At 37.6% G+C, this 21,798-nt stretch overlaps 1 protein-coding gene across 9 annotated transcripts in view; it reads right to left on the bottom strand.

Moving 5' to 3' along the window:
- Positions 1-21,798, bottom strand: part of Polr2H (DNA-directed RNA polymerases I, II, and III subunit Rpb8) — a 603,575-nt gene that overhangs the window by 99,936 nt on the left and 481,841 nt on the right. For all 9 annotated transcript variants that reach the window (XM_069832956.1, XM_069832959.1, XM_069832960.1 and 6 more), the window contains one exon: positions 5,527-5,704. In XM_069832956.1, the coding sequence (XP_069689057.1) occupies positions 5,527-5,704 (178 nt within the window). The remainder of the gene's footprint in view (positions 1-5,526; positions 5,705-21,798) is intronic.

Below are 21,798 nucleotides of genomic sequence, written 5' to 3'. Positions count from 1 at the left end.
TCAATCCTGCACCATTAGTACTAATAGAACGTCAGCTGCCTTAATTATTCAACATTTCAGCTCAAGTGAATCTGTGAACAGAAAATATGCTTCTTGAGTTTATTTAGAGATTATGGGGTTGAACTGGCACATAAATTTCCTCAGCAAAAAGTAAATGGCACGCAAAGAAAAAAAAATGGTTTAGACTAGCCTGATGCGACCATCTTTTCCAAGGTCTTCCTTGGTTTCTTCATCCCTTAGGTTTATAGGCGATACTTTTCGATCTTATATCGTTGGTATTTCTTTTCCTGTGTAAAGTAACTAATGACCCGCATGGGGTAAAGATCCTACCCTAAATATTTTGGTTTCCTGAATTTCCAAGTGACTGCATTGTTGAGGTAACGACTGCCATAACAGACGCTGTGTTCATACAACATTTGGTGTTTCTCCGTCTTATGTACTGGAAATAATGACGTATTTTAAATTTTTCACTATTCTGATATACTATTGGACTTGTACATTAGTAATAATATACGTTAAAATATTAATCGCAACCACATTTCTTTGTTCGTGCTTCATTTCATTGTCTGTAGGCCTAGTTCGCAGTTTCAGAATTTCTTCCCTAAATGCCAGTGTTTCAGTCCTTTAGCCTGCCGTGTGGGATAAAGATCCGCATGATGAATGGAGCAAAATTCATCGGTAATTTTTCGCCTACACTGAATGTCGATGGTGAATAACTACTGCGGTTAAAAGCGTCATTAAATAAGATAAAATACTACTAGATCTACTACTGCTACTCGGATCGCAAGTGTGGAAAGTCAAAGTTCGAGCAATGGAACGTTTGGTCTAAGAACTTAAAATCCATTTTCCCATTTTACATAGGGGAGATTGTTGTGCCTTCAGCATTGTGTACCTTTGAACATTTTTTGTTTTTTTAATTTTTGCTGCTATCTAGAGGACTCAAACTGATGTAGACTGTAGAGAAAGCCGCTAAGTAGCTCTGGTCGTGGTTTCGGTTTGATTTACTGCAAAGTGTGAGTTCCGTGGGCAAAAGAAATTTTCGTTCATTGATATATGTTTTATAACACGAAACCAAATTGTATTTATTACTATCTATGAGTAATAACATGATTTATTCGAATCTCTAGTTTTGGGAGCCATATTTGTTTAAACGTGCACCTCTTGTACCTTTGAACACAAAACATCTTGTATCATGGAACATGTTCCAAGGTACACGATACTATCGGTTTTTGCATTTCTTTTATTTTAATATCATGTCACGAAGTAGGCCTAAGTCTGGAGTTAAGAGGATGATACGGATGCCTTGAAGAAAGCTGTTGAAGCAGTTATTGCTCCTCCAGGAAATAACATCTCAATCAGAGAAGCCTGCTCTGGTTTATGATGGCAAATACATTTTAAATATGATTGTCAGTTTTTACAGCTATATTCCCACATATATTCCATGTGTTCCAACTTACAAGAGGGAATGTTTCAAGGTACATGAAACTGTTGTACCTTGGAACACATTGCATATCCCTTCATTTTATTTTTCCATCCTTAATAGATCTATAAAACAGGAAAATACATACAGGAAGTTGTAAAGTAATATTCAATAATTATTTCAAGCATTTTTTATTTAAAAAATTTCATTTCCCAAATTAAAAAAAAAAATAAAAAAGTGAAACTTGTTTAAAGGTATAACAGTCTCCCCTACTCTATTTTTATTACTCCATCTAATTTTTCAAGATTCACTTAGTTTCAAGAATGTTGGGAGTGATACAGTTTCATGAAATTTTCTTTGCGTTCCATTTCTAGTGTCGGATCTAACAACTTGACCCTACACGCTAGATATTATACGAAATATAGCTACTGTGTCTATTATTTATACCCATTATAGTAGCTGCGGGCTGGAAGGTTCTGTATTCAACCCGAATGATGACGGGATTTTCTCGCTGCCAGACTTCCAGAACGGCCCCGAGGTTCAGTCAGCCTCCTATCAAACTGATTACAGAGTATTTTCCGGAGGTAAGAGGTGGTCGGAGAGTGGTGTCGACCACACCACCTCATTCTAGTGCTGAGGACAAGAAAGCATACAGCTCTATTCTCCATACCGCACCAAGCATCTTCATGGCGCCGATTATGAACGTCGAGTAATCGAAATTATTAATTTATATTCAGTTTTGTGGAATTATAAAGGGTGGAAGTGATAGAACTCTGCAAATTGAAAGAGGCAGTAGAAAATATTAAAATAAATAAAAAAAACCTACAATACATTTTCTAATTAAAATTAGGGTGAAAGTCTGCGTAGTTTGGCAACAGCGCACCTCTGGCTCACCTATGAAAACGCGCAAGCACTCGGTCTGAATAGCAGCGTTCCATCCTTTAGTCACCGCAGTAGAGTTGCCAAACTTAGTAATGGCAAGAAATGACGACACGAGTTAATATTTTTATTTGATTTGCAAGAAAACCGTCCGTTTTATGTAAAAAAGGCAAAGGGGTATTTCATTTCTTATCAGTTTCTCTAATGTTGTTTAGACAACTGTCCGAAGACAGGTCTGAACCTCACAAGTGATACCATGAGGCAACTAAGCCAGGAAATAATGGGGTAGGATGGGCCCTCTCCATTGTATACATCGTTGACTAGCTACATATTACACTAATCAGACTTCGATGTACACAAACAATATTGTTCTTCCTCCCACACATACAGTCAACTGAAGGAGTACTGCCTGATAATAGATGTACCCAGTACATATCAGCCAAAACCTCAATCATAATCGTACGGATAGTACTTATCAAGCAAAACAGTGTTAACCTTTAGACTTCAGCGGAATTTTTTTGGGACTAATATAGTATTAAAATTGTTTATTGTGCCAAGTTGTTAAAATATGTACAGTTATATTACTTCCATCCATCCTTTATATGAATCAAATTCGACTTTTAAGGTATATGAATATTCATAACTTGAATATCATTGCGATGTAGGATATAGTCGCTGAGCCTTCAAAATCCGCTGTGTGTTTTTAATAAGATTTTGCAGAAGAAAGTAAAAAGCATTGTCACTCTTATATCCCTTAATTTTCAAATCTACATTCGGTATAATTTCTATCATAAATGATGAAAATATAGCGAAAGTAGCTTTGAACATCAAGGAATTGAATTGAAAGTGGCAATGCTTTTTTCATTCTCCTGCAAAATATTAAAAAAAAAACACATAGCGGAATTCGGAGGCGCAGCGACGATATACTTTCACTTCTTTTTTGCCGGTATTTCACCACATAATAGTTACTGGTGCCGGAACGAATTTTTCCGAAAATAAATACTGTACATAATAATAGTTTACCGTCGCATCCAGCGGGTGCAGCTTTGTCGAGTGCGCTCCTTCATCGAACAGATGGCGGACTTGTAGCGGGAAAATGATAGATGAGAAGTGCTGATGAGGGTGTAATGACTGGCAAAGAGTCGGGTCGTGACCCTTGACCTACCTTAACTAATCGAAAATTTCCGCAAATGATTTTAGAGTCTAACAGACAGTTACATGAATAATTCTTTAGCAAATTAGCGTAACCTTGGCTGTTTAGGAAATAGAGCAGGAAATAGCATGCGCAACGCATCGGTTACTTACGTAAATATGGTAAGAAATGGCATACCTGTCACAGGCCACCGTAAATAATTGATACAACTTATTTGATTGGAGACTGCCGCCTGCTTTTCTGCGCAATAATAAAAATTATGGATGTTTTTTCTGGTTTTGACAACTGATAATACTTGACTTCATGGAACTGAAAAATGAATTATGCTGATATTAAGATTAGTACAAAAATTGTAATTGACAAGAAAAGTGAGAATTTTGGTATAACTAGAGCTTCCCGAGTCGCCTCGGTAGCTCAGTTGGGAGAATACTGCTTACGATGACCGGGCTCGGGTTCAAATCCCGGCGATGGCGGACTCGTATTTATAGTAAAAAAAGCCAAGTTTCGTGAGGGTTTTTCTCGGGTTCTCCCGTTTCCCTCCATCTACCACCACTCTCAATTTCCATATTCACAAACACAATAGGCCCTAATAATAATAATAATAATAATAATAATAATAATAATAATAATAATAATAATAATAATAATAATAATAATAATAAATATCTCATTAGTATATACTAAAATCGCGCAGCTGGATATAATATTGTAACTGATGCACAGATAGTATCATTCTGACAAAGCGTAGTAGGCCTAAGCTTTCGGGTGGGTATTATCGGGTCACTATCATCGGCGACAGTCGGCGAGCTCTGAGTTTAGCGTAAAGACCAACAGGCCTTTGAGTCCTCCTGCATCAATCATTTTCTTTTCCAATGGTCAAAGTTAAAATATGTTGCTGCATTTATCACTCATTATTTGAAGGGTTCAGAGCCATAGTGGGCCAAGCGCCATTTATTAAAAACGGAGAAAGCAAGGGTTAAAGTTAAGTGAATACCATAGTTTAATGAAGATTAACGTATCATTTAGTCTGAATGAGTATACTTTATATTACTTGCTACTGTATATGTTTTCATTGAATTATGGTAATAACTTCATTTTAACCCTTGTTTTCTATGGTTTTAGTAAATGGCGCTTGGCCCACTATGGTTCTGAACCCTTCATTTATACATTATAATGTCTTGTGATACTTCTTGTATAGAACAAATGTGACAGTTACGTTATTCCTATCCCTATTCTTATGCTACGTGCCAGACATGTGACAATTTCCCTTCACATCAACTGTCGATGATAGCAACGTGATAATAAAGGGCGCACTAGTGGGACTTCATCGGACTTTGAGTTTACATAGTTGAATCGCAAAATGGCACCACGTAGCTGAGAGACGATATTTACAAGAAAACGACCATTCAGACTCATAAAAGTACAATAAGTCTCGGTCCCTTCTCTGTATAAAAGAGTAAAATGGCGTCTCAAATTTCTTCCACAACTTTCCTTAATTATCAATTTTCATATTAACTAAATACTATGGACGATAGTACGGGAAAGAATGTTCAAAATAATGCACTGTTCGTTTCCTTTATGGTGACATTGAGACCTATACATTAGGTCGTGACAAACACTAAGTCGTGGGCAAAACAACTCCGTGTCTATGCTATAAAAACAAGATGCCAACACAGCACAGGGAATATAAACAACTGAACCATTGATGGGACTCGAACTCACGCCTATAAATTCCACGAAGCGTGGATATGCCACGACTAATTGGTGTCAATATAATTGGTTGAACTTTAAAATCAACGGTACATCTAAGTGCAAAACAGAGTAACATCACAAGTGAGGGTTTTTTTTCTTTTACACTGTCCACACACTGCGCGTCGCCTCCGGGGAATAACTTCCAACTACCCACAGCTGCTTCCTTAATACGTAATCACGCAAACATGAACGCGGTATCACGGAATAGACTCTTTACCCTTCCCCTCGTAAGCTGTCGAACGTCCTTTTACCAAGTTTCTTCTAATGCGCTCTATTCCACCGACTGCACATTTCAAATTAAATTAATATCGCAGAGACTTACAGCCTGCTGGACGGCTCTGTGGAGGTCTCGTCGCCCTCGATGCGGTATATCTTGCCGTACATGACGTACTCGAAGCTGTCGGCGCGGGAGCCCTCAGTGTCCATGGGGTTCCAGTCGCCGCTGTCAGGATATCCGTCCTCGCGCAGAGTGGTTGCCAGCACCAAGCGGAACTTGTCACCTGCAAAAAGGAAGTTCTCAGATTTTACAATGGAATGTTTCCTAAGAGGGGAGATACACTGAAACAAAAGTTCATATAGGCCTACAAATTTGTCCCATGTGTCCTTGTTGCCGAGTTAAAGTAAACTGAACTGTGCACATGAGCAATCTCTCGACCTATTTTCTAGGTATACTATGGTTGGCCTGCCCGATCTCCAGACCTAAATCCGTTGGAGTTTTATTAGTGCGGCCACTTGATAACTGTATATTCAGAACCCATTCTAACACTGAAATACTTTGTTGGCGTTTCCAAGACTGCTGCTAATTTATGCGACATAACTTCTGGTACTATAGAAATATTAACATGGCCTATAGAATAATATCTGTAATAATTCTATAATATTCTCATAGCTGCAGTGCTTATGCCTGTACAGATTACTGTGCACTTAACTACGCAATCCCGGCCAAACAAGTCACTCAAATGAGTGCGCTCCTAATATGATGGCAATTGACATTGTGCATATACGTCAACATATATGCCTAACTTGGAGTCAGGCCACAAAGGGAAACATCGAAGGAGGAGGGTTCGGTCCGGTGCTGTGGATTGAATTCGGCGTAGCTCACTGGTCAGAGCGCTTGGTACGTAGAACCAAGGACCCGGGTTCGATCCCGGCGCCGGAGCGAATTTTTCTCCTCAAATATTAATATTAAATATTAATAACTTCTGGTATTTCTTTTAAGAATACAGGAGTCCACAACTGCAGGCTTTCATTCAGGGTGACGATGACTACTCTGAGCACTTCCTGTCATGGTAATCAGCTCCAAATTATTAAAGTACAAACATAACTTGGAACCAAGATCAAGTGAGGCAAGAGTTTATATGAATTTTTAGCATTATATTTGTTTTTCCTCTCCACCAAACACCCTGTATATGGGTTATTTCACAAGTTTATCGAACTGATGAACAGTTGTAACATTAGCACAACAGATGTACTTCATTGCTGTATTTTTTCAGTGTGCAATGCAACAACATTAATATCCACCAATCAATCGTAGAATACAATGTCGTGACAGTGTCTTATATGGATTACATTTTAAATACCGCATTATTTCTCTCACCACATCCTGTAATAGATGCCACATTTTCCTGCTGTGACCTTGAACATTTATGGCAATATAATTCCATTAAGCACGCAACCGTAAACTCCTACGGTATGTTAGAATTAGTGTGTGGTTTCATCATACTGCGAATTCGAGTTAGATTCCGTGCGATAACTGGTGTAACACGTGATGGACAACGGATAGTAAAAGGGTCTCCTGGAAAATAAACTTCACAAATTCCATTCCACCAACATCTTACCTTATAGTTCGTCTCATTTCGTATGATTATATTAGTGTACGATCTTCGGTGACATAAGACGGAGATGATACAAATTCCTCTCTATCATGGACCAGTGAACACTGGAGACGCCTAGAGCGAGACCATATTACTTTGCCGAGATTTGTCTTTCAATCTGATGACTATTGGGAGACTGCTGATCTACCTCAGGAAATGCATATTTCTTGTAAAAATATACTCATGTCATTCTTTCACTGAAAGCAGTACATTAGACCTTAACACCGCAGTACAGAAAGACTTCGTTCCATAATCGAGAAAATTTTCTTTTGAGACTAATAACAGTTCGCAAAATGGTACTTTATGGACTGAATCCTATAAAATTGTCATAAAACATTTTAGCGGACTGATAAAACACGTCATATAACAACAAATTCAAAAGCACTTGATTTTATTTTTTAAAAATTCACATAAATACGTTTTAAAAAAGTAGTCACTTCTGAAAATTTATCGATGTTAATATTTTATTAGGAACATGAATTTGTCTTCCAACATAAAGCATTTTGACGATACTGACGATACTTTCGATACTTTTGATTTTTCACGCAGACGGAAAAAAAATTTTAACGCCACATCTTCGTTTTACAACAGTGACATATTAACCTTACTTCATTCTTTTAAATCCAATATATTCCTCGCATTTGAAATTAGGACAAGGAGAAGAATGGAGCATCCGAAATGGACATACCGAATATGAAATGAAGCTGTATTAGAAAGAGTGAGAGAAGAAAAAATAATTGCTGAAACTGACCAGGAAGAGAAAAATAAGTTGGATGGGTCACTGGCTGAGAAGAAACTGCCTAATGAAGGATGCACTGGAAGGAATGGTGAACGGTTGAAGAGTTCGGGGCAGAAGATATCAGATGACATAACATTAAGATACAGTATATGGATCGTATGCGGAGAGTAAGAAGAAGGCGGCAAATAGGGAAGACTGGAGAATGCTTAGTTTTAATGGGTAGAAAATTATGAACGAAATGATTGATACTCCTGTATTGCTCCCGCGATTTTGTTGGCAGCAACTGAGCTTCGATTTCTTAGTCATCAACAAAACTTGTTCCGGCATGTAGTTCATTTTAACAAAAAATATAAGCGTTCTTTATAAATAAGACAGTATCCACCGCTGTGGTCTCGTGGTAGCGTCTTCGCCCCGAACCCAGCTGGCCGGGGTTCGATTCTCCGCTTGGAACGAGATGCTTGGGTGAAGCTTTTTCGGGTTTTTTCCCCTCACGCCTATGGATGAATATCAGGTAACTATATCAGGCGTATGGAACCCCACTCATTCTCGCCACTTCCTTTCCCTCACCATCATCCTTTCCATATCATTCCGGTTGCCTTTCTTGGTTTTCAGATCGCGCCTGCAGCAGCCCTCCAAAGCTTCTGACGCTCTCGGCTGGCCTCCATGGATATGTCAAAACATGGTAGCTTGTGACCCAGCAGCAGAACCCACTCCCCTCCCGACGGGAGAGATGGCCTACACCTCAGACCGTTGAGGAGACGAGAGGGGTGGTGTACACCTCAGACCGTTTGAGGGGGATAATCTGGGGGGGGCTGTTGGGGTGGAATGGTACACGGACTTGGAGAGATGGCGGGACTGGTCATTAGAGTGTTAGAGGTTAGGTCGGTTCGGCGTAGGTGCGGTCGATGAGCTTGCAACTCATCCCAGGGGCGCATAATAGACCTCAGAACGCGGTACACAGGGATGTTCCCCTCCCGGCCTCACAGAGAGGAAAAAAAAAAAAAGACCGTTGTCATGTGACATAACTGGACAGAAAAGATTATTGCGTGATCCCATAGTAACGAAAGTAACTTCATTAATACAACGCTTAATAATAATAATAATAATAATAATAATAATACACCTTTTTTTTTTAAGATTCAGATAACTTTTACTAAAAATTCTGCTTGAAACACGTCTGTGCCTCGTCCGTAAATATCTAGGTTCGTCCGCTAAAACGCAGCTTTGCGTACTTGTTACATATTTAAGTAACTATTTTCATACATTTGCGCAAGGAGGATTAAAAAACGTAGCATTAAAACTTACCATCAGCACTAATTTGTCCACACCTTTGGAGTAACGGTGAGCGCGTCTGGCCGCGAAACCAGGTGGCCCGGGTTCGAATCCCGTTCGGGGCAAGTTACCTGGTTGAGGTTTTTTCCGGGGTTTTCCCTCAACCCAATACGAGCAAATGCTGGGTAACTTTCGGTGCTGGACCCCGGACTCATTTCACCGGCATTATCACCTTCATTTCATTCAGACGCTAAATAACCTAGATGTTGATACAGCGTCGTAAAATAACCCAATAAAATAAAATAAAAAGCACTAATTAGTCTATTAAATTAATTTATTTAGTAGGTCTATAAAATAATAAATTTCATTCCGAGATGTTAAGATGATGATTAAGGGGAAAACATAACAGCTGCCAAATGAAAAAGCGGGAAAACCTGTCACGCAGTTTTACACAAAACATATAAGGAAGTCCAAAAACCTATTTTAATCGTAATGAAAAAATATGAGAATGTTGCGTTAAGAGCGGTGAAAGAATAACAGGCCCCATTTTTTAAAACAAACTATGGTTGCTCAAAAGTAGGTATATGAAAATGATTCTGCAGTTTTGTAGATCGGTAAAGTCAAGTCCGGTCAGAACATGATGTCGCTCTCGAAACGCGAGTCAAAGAGCTCTTAGCAGGTTCTTGTCTGCAAAGACATCACGGTGACGTGGGCAGAAGCGAGATACTATTTGCTTTTGAGAGCATACACTACTCGTATTTGCACGGCCTTCATTAAACGGATATTTGCAGAACTCGAGAGTGATCATTTTACATTTACGGACTAAAATAAATTTGATTGGAGTAGGTCAGTAACTTCAGCTAAATAATATTTTAGTGAAAGGAATAGCTCTAAAAACTTCTCTCCTTTACATATTTTCATAAGTTACGTCCCCCTTTCAGTCCTTACAGTATTGGAACTCGCACAGCTCCTCAATCAGCCCGTACTCTCTTGAAAGGACGTGAAAATCATGTAGGCCTAAAAAGCAAGTGAATATTTTAAGATCTTTCCTTTGCCACTAATCTGATCCTCTCTATATCACTATCCCAACTTCTGCTTGAACTCAACATTTACTATTTCATACATTGTCAAGTTAGTGCTAATAGTAAACAAGCATTCCAGATCTGAACTCGCAAGCCGATTTCAGAACTAGAATAGCTTATGATAATTATATTTACTTTTCTTATCTGCGTTCAGCTTAAGTAAGTTATCTGGTAACACCAGTGCTTATGTGTTAGAAGAAGTAATTATACAGGTATCGTACAATGAGGCTTCCATTTCTCAACAGTTGTTCATAAACGTATCGAAATATAAATATTCTTGTACAGTAGTGGCAAAAAAAAAAAAAACCGGACCGACCCTTGTAGCTGATTTCAGAGTCACAGATTCAAATTTTGCTAGTCACAAAACACATCCACCTTGTATAATTACTTGTAACAATGAAATTTATTGCATTTGTTCGATTATTACCGTCTTTTGTTTCCTTCAGTGCCTCAAACTTACAGACGAAAAAACTTTGAGAGTTTTATTTTCATCTGGCATCAATATTACATTTCTACCTATATTCGGCAAAGATAACTGCGTATTTTTACATTCAATAGCAGTACATACCTCTGGCTTCACTATCCACATTGAAATTACCACAGTTTGACACAATACACAGCACAGGATTCTTTTGTATCAGTTACAAGGGTCGGTCCGGTTTTTTTGCCATTACTGTACAATAAAAATATTATATTCAAAGAATTAATATAATGGGAATATTTGCATAATATATAACGAAGAAAGTGCAAATACCTGATAATATGCCCTAGGCTGCATCTTATTAACAGCCATAATTTGCCGAATTTAAACATCATAAACAGCCTTCAATACTTGACTTCTATAGTTACTGATGTTGCTTCTGACAACTAATGTTTTCTTAGTTGGTTATTTAACGACGTTGTATGAACAATTCGGTTATTTAGCGTCGATGGAATTGGCGATAGCGAGAAGGTATTTGGTGAGATGAGGCCGAGGATTCGTCATAGATTACCTGACATTCGCCTTAAGTTTGGGAAAACCTCGGAAAAAACCGGTAATCAGTCTAAGCGGGAATCGAACCCACACCCGAATCGGCAGGCAAGCGGCTCAGACGACTCAACTACACCGATAGCTACAACTAATTTTAAGAAAATGTAATTTCATTTATCAAATCCAATACAATTAAGCGGAAGAATGTTCCACCTAAAATTTACCAGTAATTTCTCGTCAATGTCCAAATTAAACTCCGCTAGAAAACATTTATAAAGTTGTTTATTTTTATTTTATTGGGTTATTTTATGACGCTGTATCAACATCTCAGGTTATTTAGCGTCTGAATGAAATGGTGATAATGCCGGTGAAATGAATCCGGGGTCCAGCACCGAAAGTTACCCAGCATTTGCTCGTATTAGGTTGAGGGAAAACCCCGGAAAAAATCTCAACCAGGTAACTTGCCCCAACCGGGATTCGAACCCGGGCCACCTGGTTTCGCGACCAGACGCGCTGACCGTTACTCCACAGGTGTGGACATCAAGTTATCATCCTATCATCAGTGGAGAGTAATTTTACCTTACATATGTCCACACCTCATAACTGGAATTATACACTTGGCGCAATAATCCACACCTCATAACTGGAATTATACACTTGCCAGAATAACAGAGTCCAGGAAGATCTAAATGTCCACGTTTGAAGGCCCTTGCAATCCACTAACCAACTAATCAAATAATATATTTACTCTACAAACATACGTTAAGTCTGCATTAATGTAACTCCGAGACTCTATACAAAGAGACGTCTAATATACGGCGTCAATAAGATGCCTTGGTAACTAAATCGGCAGAGCGCTGGCTTCCGGCAATCGTGGACCAGGGTTCAAAACTCGGCGATGGCGAAGTGGTACTTTTGTTAACATAGTCAAGGTTCTCCCATTTTTCTCTCGTCATTTTACAAGTACTGAACTTTCCACAATTCTTCTTTCATACTCTCCGTCTCGAAAAATAGGGTATCTCCTGTGTTTGCACGACATGAATGTCACAATATGTTTCCATTAGTTAGTCTGGAGATTAACAGATGACAGTGGTAGCGAGTTCCAGACGACTCACATAGTTACAGCTAGTGCAGCCAAAGCAGCGACTTCTGACGTCTCTCTAGTAAAGTACGTGGGAGGTACACAGCCTGAATGCGTGTTGTAACAGAATAATTCCTCTTCTCTATCCCAGAGGCAGACTGTAGGCAGGCATTACTGTTATGCATGGAACGAAGCGTTTACATTATGATTACAACTGAGCTAACAATCGACTAACATTGTGACAACTCTGTCTTCACCTCCCTTGTGATGTCAGAAAGGGGTATGGCGAATACTGTACTCCAACCAGGAGAAAGTCTCAGAGGAATGAGACGCAGCGGGGTAATGCTATGAATGAATGTTGATGTCATAAGATTCATAAGGTCACACACACGTGGGTACACGCATCTCCATTGGCTAACTCTCAAAGCACGAACAATAACACTGACACATATATTTATACTACCCTAGTTACAAAATTAGATCACGGTTAATCTATGGTCTTTTAATCCCTCCATACAGGAAATAATATATATAAGGGAGCGCATGTTTTTTAAACTGACGTTATAACGGTAATATTATCTATCTACTTCGCTCCAATAGATGACGCAATAGTAAGCACATTCCTTTCACGGTTAATCTCTCGGTTGGAGAACAGTAAAGCGTTTGTTGGCTGTTCCAAGCGGGCAGCGCGTAGAAGAGAATTAAAACAGGAGTTGCGCAATTGTCAGAAATGGGTTCTTGTCTGCTTGCGATAGCTTTAGAGCTGAGGTACGATGGACAATCACCAGAGGTATAGAATAGGGATTTGAAGACTAGTGTACGGGAATGTAAACTTGTAGAGGATGGTGGGAACGGCTTGGGCAGTCAGCAAGTAACTCCTTCCATTAGGGTGCACAAACAGTCTCTTTTGACTGAAATATTAGGAATGCCCCATGTCCCTCCCGTTAAGCATCTCTATATCTCCATGGTGTCGCGTCGGTAGATTTACTTATTTCTAGAAAAGAGTAATTTCTCTCTCACGTTTTTACTATACTGTTTATAAATATTCTAATAATGTCTGCTGTTGGAATCCACAGAAAAGAACTTTCTAAGACTGAATGTAGCGTGACTGATAATTTCTCATAGTCATCAAATATGCGACACGCTTCTAAGAATTGATTGCTGACCTCGACCTCTCCCTCCACTGATCCAAAAAACCGTATCCGTATAATAACAATTGGCTCGGCGAGTATGAAATACACGAGTAAAATAACAAACACGCAGCGAGCGGTGTAAACTTGAGTATCAAAAGGTTGCTGACGTTAACCTTTTGAGTAAGGCAATAATACGCTTCCAGGCTTAGATCACTGTAGTATGACATCCTGCAGCTAACATGAACTATGAATTCATGTCATTTACTGTTTAAATTATAAAACACATGACAGTATTTGTCGGCCGTATATAGTTGCCGTCACATCATAAAAAGGTTCAAGCTGTGCGCTGTTTATTAAGTAGTGGTTGCAGATAGTACAAACGAAATATCTCGGACTATAAAGAAGCTCCGCTAAGCTGTGAATTATTCTTCATTGCCCATGTGCTTGTGTATAACCTTGTAAGATACAAACACACACGACCTGCGACCCGTGTAATCTTAAAGCTAATGTATCAGTAGAATAAACATTACATTAGTAAGCAATCTTTATATAAACTGGCTAGACTTGTACCCGTATAATACGTTTGCCTCCGAATAAACTGATGCAGTTAAAATTATTGCTGCTGTAAGCACAATAACTCTTCTCTAGATTAAGTAGTAAGGTTTAGTTACTCAGGTTATTTATTCGCCGGAGACAGAGGACTTAAGTTTTCTGCACTACGATCTTAAAGTCTATTGTAGTTATTTGTACCGTTAGGAAGATGGGATGAGTTAACTTCTACGAGCGATTTTGCAACCTTACAGACACTATAGTTACCAGAAGGAATATAGTTTAGACCATAACTCTATTCAGTGCTTAGCGACCGTTTCGCATCATGTTTACATATATTTAAACGCGAATATTCTCATCCTTTCATTTTAGCGCTTTGCCTTACTTTTCTATGTATGACATACATTTTACATACAAGATTATGACTTCCATCTCTGATCACATAATATAACAGACTGATCAGCCTCTTCCAAAACAACTTTGATCAAGTTCACTATGCTGCTATCTAGAGACTGCACGTTATAACCCTGATGAAATTGCGTGAAGTAATAGCTTGCAACTGTACTTCCATCCAGCGGTCGTTACCAAAAAATTAGCTTTCGACAATGGAGATCCTGGTGGTTGTTCTCTTTTATAACATGGGAATGGTCAATCTGATATATATGGTGAGTGTATGATCAAGGCTTCCATGAAACAGTATGAAACAATATGAAGCGATGAACATTCGATTGACTGAAAATCCACGGAAAACATAGCAATACTGAAGCAGAACCAGCAGCAATGCTGCACTCCTGCAGTGGAAGCATAGCCAGTTACGTAATGCATGGTCAAGACCTTCATATCACACATCCACGAACACTTGTGACGTTTCAAGGTTCGTGACGTTGTTAGGTAAGTACAATATGCTGACTGGCTCGCATTCCATTGCGACACAGACTCTGCAAGAGAAGTGCCGGCCACGACTGAAACTTGACTCGTTGGACAACGTCCAAGTAGTTGAGACAATTTCACCCTATACTAAAATTACAGGATTAACTGTGTCATCACATGAAAGAGTGCCACGCCGTTGCCAACTTAATTATTACCTTTTAATAGGTTATTTAACGACGCTGGATCAACTACTACGTAATTTAACATCGAACGCCGGTGGAACTGGTCATAGCGAGATGATTTTTGGTACGATGAGACTGAAGATTTATTTGTTTATTCTGGCGGAATTAGGGCCATCAGGTCTTCTCTTCCACTCTCAGCCAGAAACTAAAGAGAACCCGGAGGTTCATTGCCGCCCTCACATAAGCCCGCCATCGGTCCTTACGCTGAGCAAGATTAATCCAGTCTCTACCATCATACACCACTTCCCTCAAATCCATTTTTATATTATCCTCCAATCTACGTCTCGGCCTCCTCAAAGATCTTTTTTCCTCCGGCCTCCCAACTGACACTCTATATGCATTTCTGGAATCTCCCATTCAATATATTCGCAGCTGCTCCCCATTATCTGGAGGCCGTCTCCTCTATCCGTAACCTGAGGACGCGTTATGCCGCGATGATAGGGACTAGAGTCGTGCACAACCGGTTACGAAAAAAATTGAAATGATATATTGCTACAGAACGCCTAGCGCTATAGGCAGTATGCAAAGCTCTTCCGTCTCACGGAGTGATCCAATATTCGGTTTAAGATATATGTCCTAGCCCTTCTCGGGTGGACGGCTCTGGATCATGAAAGACAGACAACATTTAGCCATCCAGGAGTTTCAGGAATCGTTGCAAGGACGCGATTATCATCGTGTACCGTTCAATTGATATTTCCTTCTCTCTTCTCATTCATTCATTCATTCATTCATTCATTCATTCATTCATTCATTCATTCATTCATTCATTCATTCATTCATTCATTCAGGTATTGCAGTTAGGTATCACCAGATGCAACAAATCATGAAACTACAATCATTATAGATTGAGAGTGTTTTTATTTTTGTTAATAAAAATGATTTTAATAAAATAATACATCCACTTAAAATAATTAAAAGGCATAGGCTATATTAACAATTATAGTGCATTAAAATCAAGACTTAAAACTTTTTTGAGGAATACTGCTTTTTTACTAATAAGGAATATTTGAATTCTGAATTTGAATAAGTAAATTCGTTTTAGTTTGAAGTATTTTTTATTTAGTCTTCTATCAGCTTTTTTGTATTAAATAGTTCAGTTTAATTATTAATTTCTTTTGTAGTTTTGATATTCATCTGTTATTTTATTGCACTGTTATTAATTCTTATTCTATGACTTTGACTTGTCCAATATCTAGGGGCCTATATACTGTTGTACAAACGTGATTTTCTGGATTAAGTAAAATAACTTGACATGATATATTACAAATATCAGATGCGAAAACTATGCTACGATTTAGAATAATGAAGATGAGGCCTTTTTCAAGGAGTTACCCTATCTGCTATCGTTATTTTTTTACCTCTTAAGTCCACATTTCATTCCATTAATTGAGAATTTTCTGACATAAATAAAGACAAAACAAGAAGAATTCGATAAATGGGATGTCATGAGGAAGGATGGAGATGATCCTTGTAAAAAACTTAACCCTCCACCACTCATACGGAGTCAGAAGTTGGATGATCACCACTAAGTTGGAAGAAACTGAATACCTTTAATCTGCACGTGTCAGAGGATGGAAAGAGATAAATAAAGAATAATCGCCGGGGCGATCAAGGCCGGGAACAGGTTTGGGAACTGGAAGAACTGATAATTAAAAATAATTTTAATTAGGCACATTTGTACATATTTATATTATTTTATATTTCATAGTACATTATTATTATTATTATTATTATTATTATTATTATTATTGTAAGAGGGTCTTAAGACTAGAAATGTTTAGTTTAATGTACATAGTTCTGTTTATAAGTATGAATAAGGGTGTAATTGTTTGTCTTATTTGAACTGTTCTATCAGTGAATCGTGGTGAGTCAGTGAAGTTATGGTTTTACAGTGCAGTGAATATTTTCCATCAGTGATAATTTATACTGTCAATGAAATGTGTCCTATAGTGTCAGTGAAATGTGTTCTAAAGTGTCAGTGAAATGTGTCATAGTCCCAGTACAGTGAATGAGATGAGAGTAAAGTGAAAGATTATTATCAGTACCAATGCGAAACTTATGTAGGGCCTATATATATATATATATATATATATATATATATATATGTGTGTGTGTGTGTGTGTGTGTGTGTGTGTGTGTGTAATGTAAAACTAGGTTCACTTATTAATTAGGTTATTTCATGTACTATTGTGTATTCTAATTGTATTGTGGATTGTATAATTGTATTGCGTATTGTAATTTTATTGTTTGTACCTCTGCCACCGGGTGCTTGCCCACTTGCAGTGTAAATAAATAAATACACATTATTATTATTATTATTATTATTATTATTATTATTAGATTTTCATAATTATAAATATTTAAAATCCACATAGTAGAATGCTATAAATCAGTTACTTATTCTTTTATAAAAGCGCCTCAATCTATACAGTAGCATCGAAGACCTGCAAATTAATGAAATCATTGGTAGTACCAACAAAGTTGTGATGATTTTTGAACGTTATGTGTGGGAAGAAAAAAATTATGACCGACTTTATTATTTTCTCGTCAACTTCAAAGCAAAGTGCATTTTTAAGTTCCTGAATAATTACTTTGCTGAGAACCTTACTTTGTGGGCAAAATGATTGGTGTGATAAAGATGGTGTTCGTACTATATCAGGAAAAAATTAATTTATATGGACCGACTTCTGCATTCACCGAAAAGTTTTGGCTACAAAGATGCCAAACTCAATAAAAGAATGTAGGCCCTACTTGACGAAGCAGTAACGATTATTAATTTTATCAAATTTTGAGCTTTAAATTCCAAGATATCCTCAAAATTGTGTGTGAGAATAAATGGGAATGCAACATTACACAGAAGTGTGCGCTGTCAAGGGGAAAAAATATTAAAACTATTCTTTGAGTAACCGGTATGTGAAGTACAACTTTTTCTAAAATATCCAAATTGTCATGTAGTCATTACAAAACTTTGTGGTGTTATGTATGGTAGCCTGCTATCACTAGACTTCAAGGTAATGACGGGAATATTTTTACGTTGACGATAAGATTGAAGCAGCGATAAAAAAAAATACTGTTATACGCAAATGGAGTTGGAAATAGTAGCTTCATTACACATTTATGGCGTTCATATCCCAACACTACTACTGAGTAGAGACATTTATGAGGTTCGTTCACTAAGAAATTGCTACCAGGACTAGGGTGACCAGACGTCTTCTGTCTGGGCATGTCCTCCTTTTTAGGCCTTTGTCCGGAGTCAGGGCGGATTTTTAAAAAATCAAGAAATGTCCTCCTTTTCGTAACTTGTATGCCTGATATTCTAAACTTATCTGATTTGACGCTTTTTTCGAGTAATTTGCCTGTAAGTGGCAGCAGAATCGACGGAATATACTCTTTGCCAACGATCATCGTAACTCTATTTGCTTACAAAGTAATATTAAATTTACATTTTGTGCGGTCTTTTTATGTATTTTGATAATAATTATAGTTCCCTTGGCTTTCATATAGTTAACTGTAAAATCATTTTATATTATTAAGTTTTATCATAGGTATACTGTAATAAAATAAATACTGACATAATTTTAATTCTTAAGTAATCGCGCGGGGCGTTGTGAACACCCCAGTCAGATATTTCGGAGCTCGTAACTACATATCGAGTAAGCCTGTACTTCTGAAACTGAATTGGTTATGCAACAATAACCGTAAACATTTTTGAAATCGGAATTTGCATACTCGAGGTAATAACGTTTTAAGTGGATGGGGTGGTTAAGCGCGACTGCTTAAGGGTTAAGTATAATATAGGCCTAAGTAATGGGAGAAATACTTATGTCTCTTTTTCCAAGCGAGCAGATGTTCCGTAAGTTGTCAATAAATTATCAAAAAAGGTTTGTGGAAACTGACATGTCATTTTTCCCAGACACTGAAGAATTATTCTGTAATATTAACATACTTTTAAGTATGTTATAAGCCTAAATCTGTACCGTAAATATTTTATAAGAAAATAATATTGACGTAATTTATAGTATAATATAAGGTCTAGTCCTAAATCTAAGTACATAGTTTCTGTCCTCTTTTTTCGAACAATGTCCTCCTTTTTTTTTAAGCTTTGTGTCCTCTTTTCTATCGATGTGAATTTGGTTACCCAACCAGGACTTAAACCTGATATAATAAGAGTATAGGCCATTCGGTATCTCGTGAACCTACCTGCGCGTGAGAAGGAAAATGTGAACTGGAAAGCTTTCCTCTCTCGCTACGCTTCGACTAGCAGCTAGCTAGTTCACTTACCCCCACCATAAGGTTCTTACTCTTAACAGTAAGCTACAGCGCACGCATCCATTTAGTTTCACGATAATGACCTATAAATACCTGCATGATTCGTCAACTAGCTTCAGAGATAACTTTCCTATACCAAATCTTGGTCTTGATCTTGGATAACGAATCCTTTTACAGATTGTGGTCAATAACTCTATCAGCTGAAGGGCAAGATACACTACTTAAAGTAATTTGTGATGATTAATTGGGAACTTTTAAAATAATTTTCTCTGAACCAATTCTGTTTTTTTTTTCTTATTATTAAAGTAATCTACATGGAAAAAGCTTTGAAACACAGTTTCTTTTTGTTCTACATATTCATGGAGGACAAACATTTCAAACATTTTGTTATACGAAGAATAATCATTGAGACTGTCCCGATATTGATTCATATTAGAGATCAAAGTAGGAAATTTATTTATTATTTTATTGGGTTATTTTACGACGCTGTATCAACATCTAGGTTATTTAGCGTCTGAATGATATGAAGGTGATAATGCCGGTGAAATGAGTCCGGGGTCCAGCACCGAAAGTTACCCAGCATCAAAGTAGGAAATGCTAAACCAGATCAAAAAGAGGTTGATTATTCGGGGCAAAAGGAAACATAATTTCTCCCATGTCGTTCACGTTGAGTAGCGAGTAGACATAATATCTCCCATCTCAATTAGGTTGAGTAGCGGCTAGACACAATTTCTCCCATCTCATTTAGGTTAAGTAGAGACTAGACATAATTTCTCCCATCTCATTTAAATTGAGTAGCGGCTAGACATAATTTCTACCACCTCATTTAGGTTGAGTAGCGGCTAGATATGTCACATCTCCACATTACTTGAACATACGGAACAGCCAAATGACCTAAAGCGGATAAGTTTATGATAATGATGATGATAATGTTGATGACTTAAAAAAAATGGCTTTTTGACTACTCACCATTTATAGCTAATTTGCCAGGAGTCGGGATAGCTGACCGGATAAAAATTTCAATTAGTATGCATGAGAATCTCGTTTCGAATCTTCGTACTTTTAACATTTTACTCAAATATTTTACACTATTCATCATTTTTACATTATTTTATTTACTGAATTTCACATTATGTCTCAACTTATTTCTCGCTTATGTATTATATGCAGACTAAGAGGAATGCGGGAAATAGGAAAGATTGGAGAATTATGGGTTTGTAGTGAAAGACCTGTCATTGGGCAGAATACTCTGAATGAATGAACAATAAGCTAATAAACTCACAACTCGAACAACGTGAGAAATGTGTATAAACGTATATTAAATTTAATAAGTATCAATGTAAGTTAGTAATAAAATAAAAATTATAGTCCGGGGGCGGTTGCAATTAAAGTGGAATTGAGTGACACCAAACTAGTACATAATCTCTCGGAAGGATGGTAGAAGTAACAGCAGAAAATAAAAAGATAGAAAGTAGTTACACTGGCGTTCAAAGATACCTAACCCCCAATAATCGATAGTGATCGATAATTTGTTCGTGTAAGTATGGCTTCTATAGTTATTACCTTTGTGAGTAGATTGCGAAGTTAACAGCCAGTGTCGCCAATAGTACATAAATATATCCGCATTATGTAATTAAATATTTCATCCTCGTCTATTGATTGTAAAAAAAACTCTAGATTTAGCGAGAAACAGCTGATACTGTCACAAGAATAATTTACACTTAACCTAAATCAATATTTTCCCAAATACCTTTTGTACCCGTCCCAATAATAGTGCCACCTATTGAGAACTAGCGGGACTATTTCAAAGTTTGTCAATTTATCTCTTTGGTTCTGACTTATATCACAGTCTACTATATATAGTCACGAAGCTTGAGTTTTGAGGGTGCTAGAAACAATAGACTGTGACGGTTCTATTTTGCATTGCCTGTAATGAGGCGATATTAGCGATCCTAGTGGTCAGCAACTATCTAATGTTTGCTTATTTACTACGTATTGAGCTTCGCGACTGCATATACTAGACTGTGCTTATACCGTGGTTAGAAAGTTCGCTTACACGATCAGAAAATTGGAGGTCAGTGACAGAGTATCAGTACGGGTAAGTTACTCAAACTGGGGCCTCACGAATTTCAGATTACAATGTATCCGCCAGGCTACTTTGACTTCAGGCAATTGCGTTGCAACAGAACTCAAGAAACCTGACAACACTGCATTACAAAAGTTTTTTAAAGCACTGCTGACCACCTATCCTTACAACATGTACTGCACTTCTGTCCACTCTTTAAACCCTATAAATTGGCAAGTATTTCATTAAAATATGACGCTTCCCGTTGGTGAGCGGAATTAGAACTGGGCGTCTTATGACATATAACAATTCATCATAACTAAGAGTCAACACGAGAAAATATGTCCGTGCTAAGAATCAAGAAAATAAAATGCTAAAAGTTGTTTGTAAACCTCATCAAGTTGCCAGCCATTAGAGATAGCAAAAACAGGTTATGAAACTCAAGAGT

This window comes from Periplaneta americana, chromosome 8 (genome assembly GCF_040183065.1).
Source record: "Periplaneta americana isolate PAMFEO1 chromosome 8, P.americana_PAMFEO1_priV1, whole genome shotgun sequence".
Classification (NCBI taxonomy): Eukaryota; Metazoa; Arthropoda; class Insecta; order Blattodea; family Blattidae; genus Periplaneta; species Periplaneta americana.
Note: the sequence above shows the minus strand (reverse complement) of the source record. Positions and strands in the feature narration are given on the sequence as shown.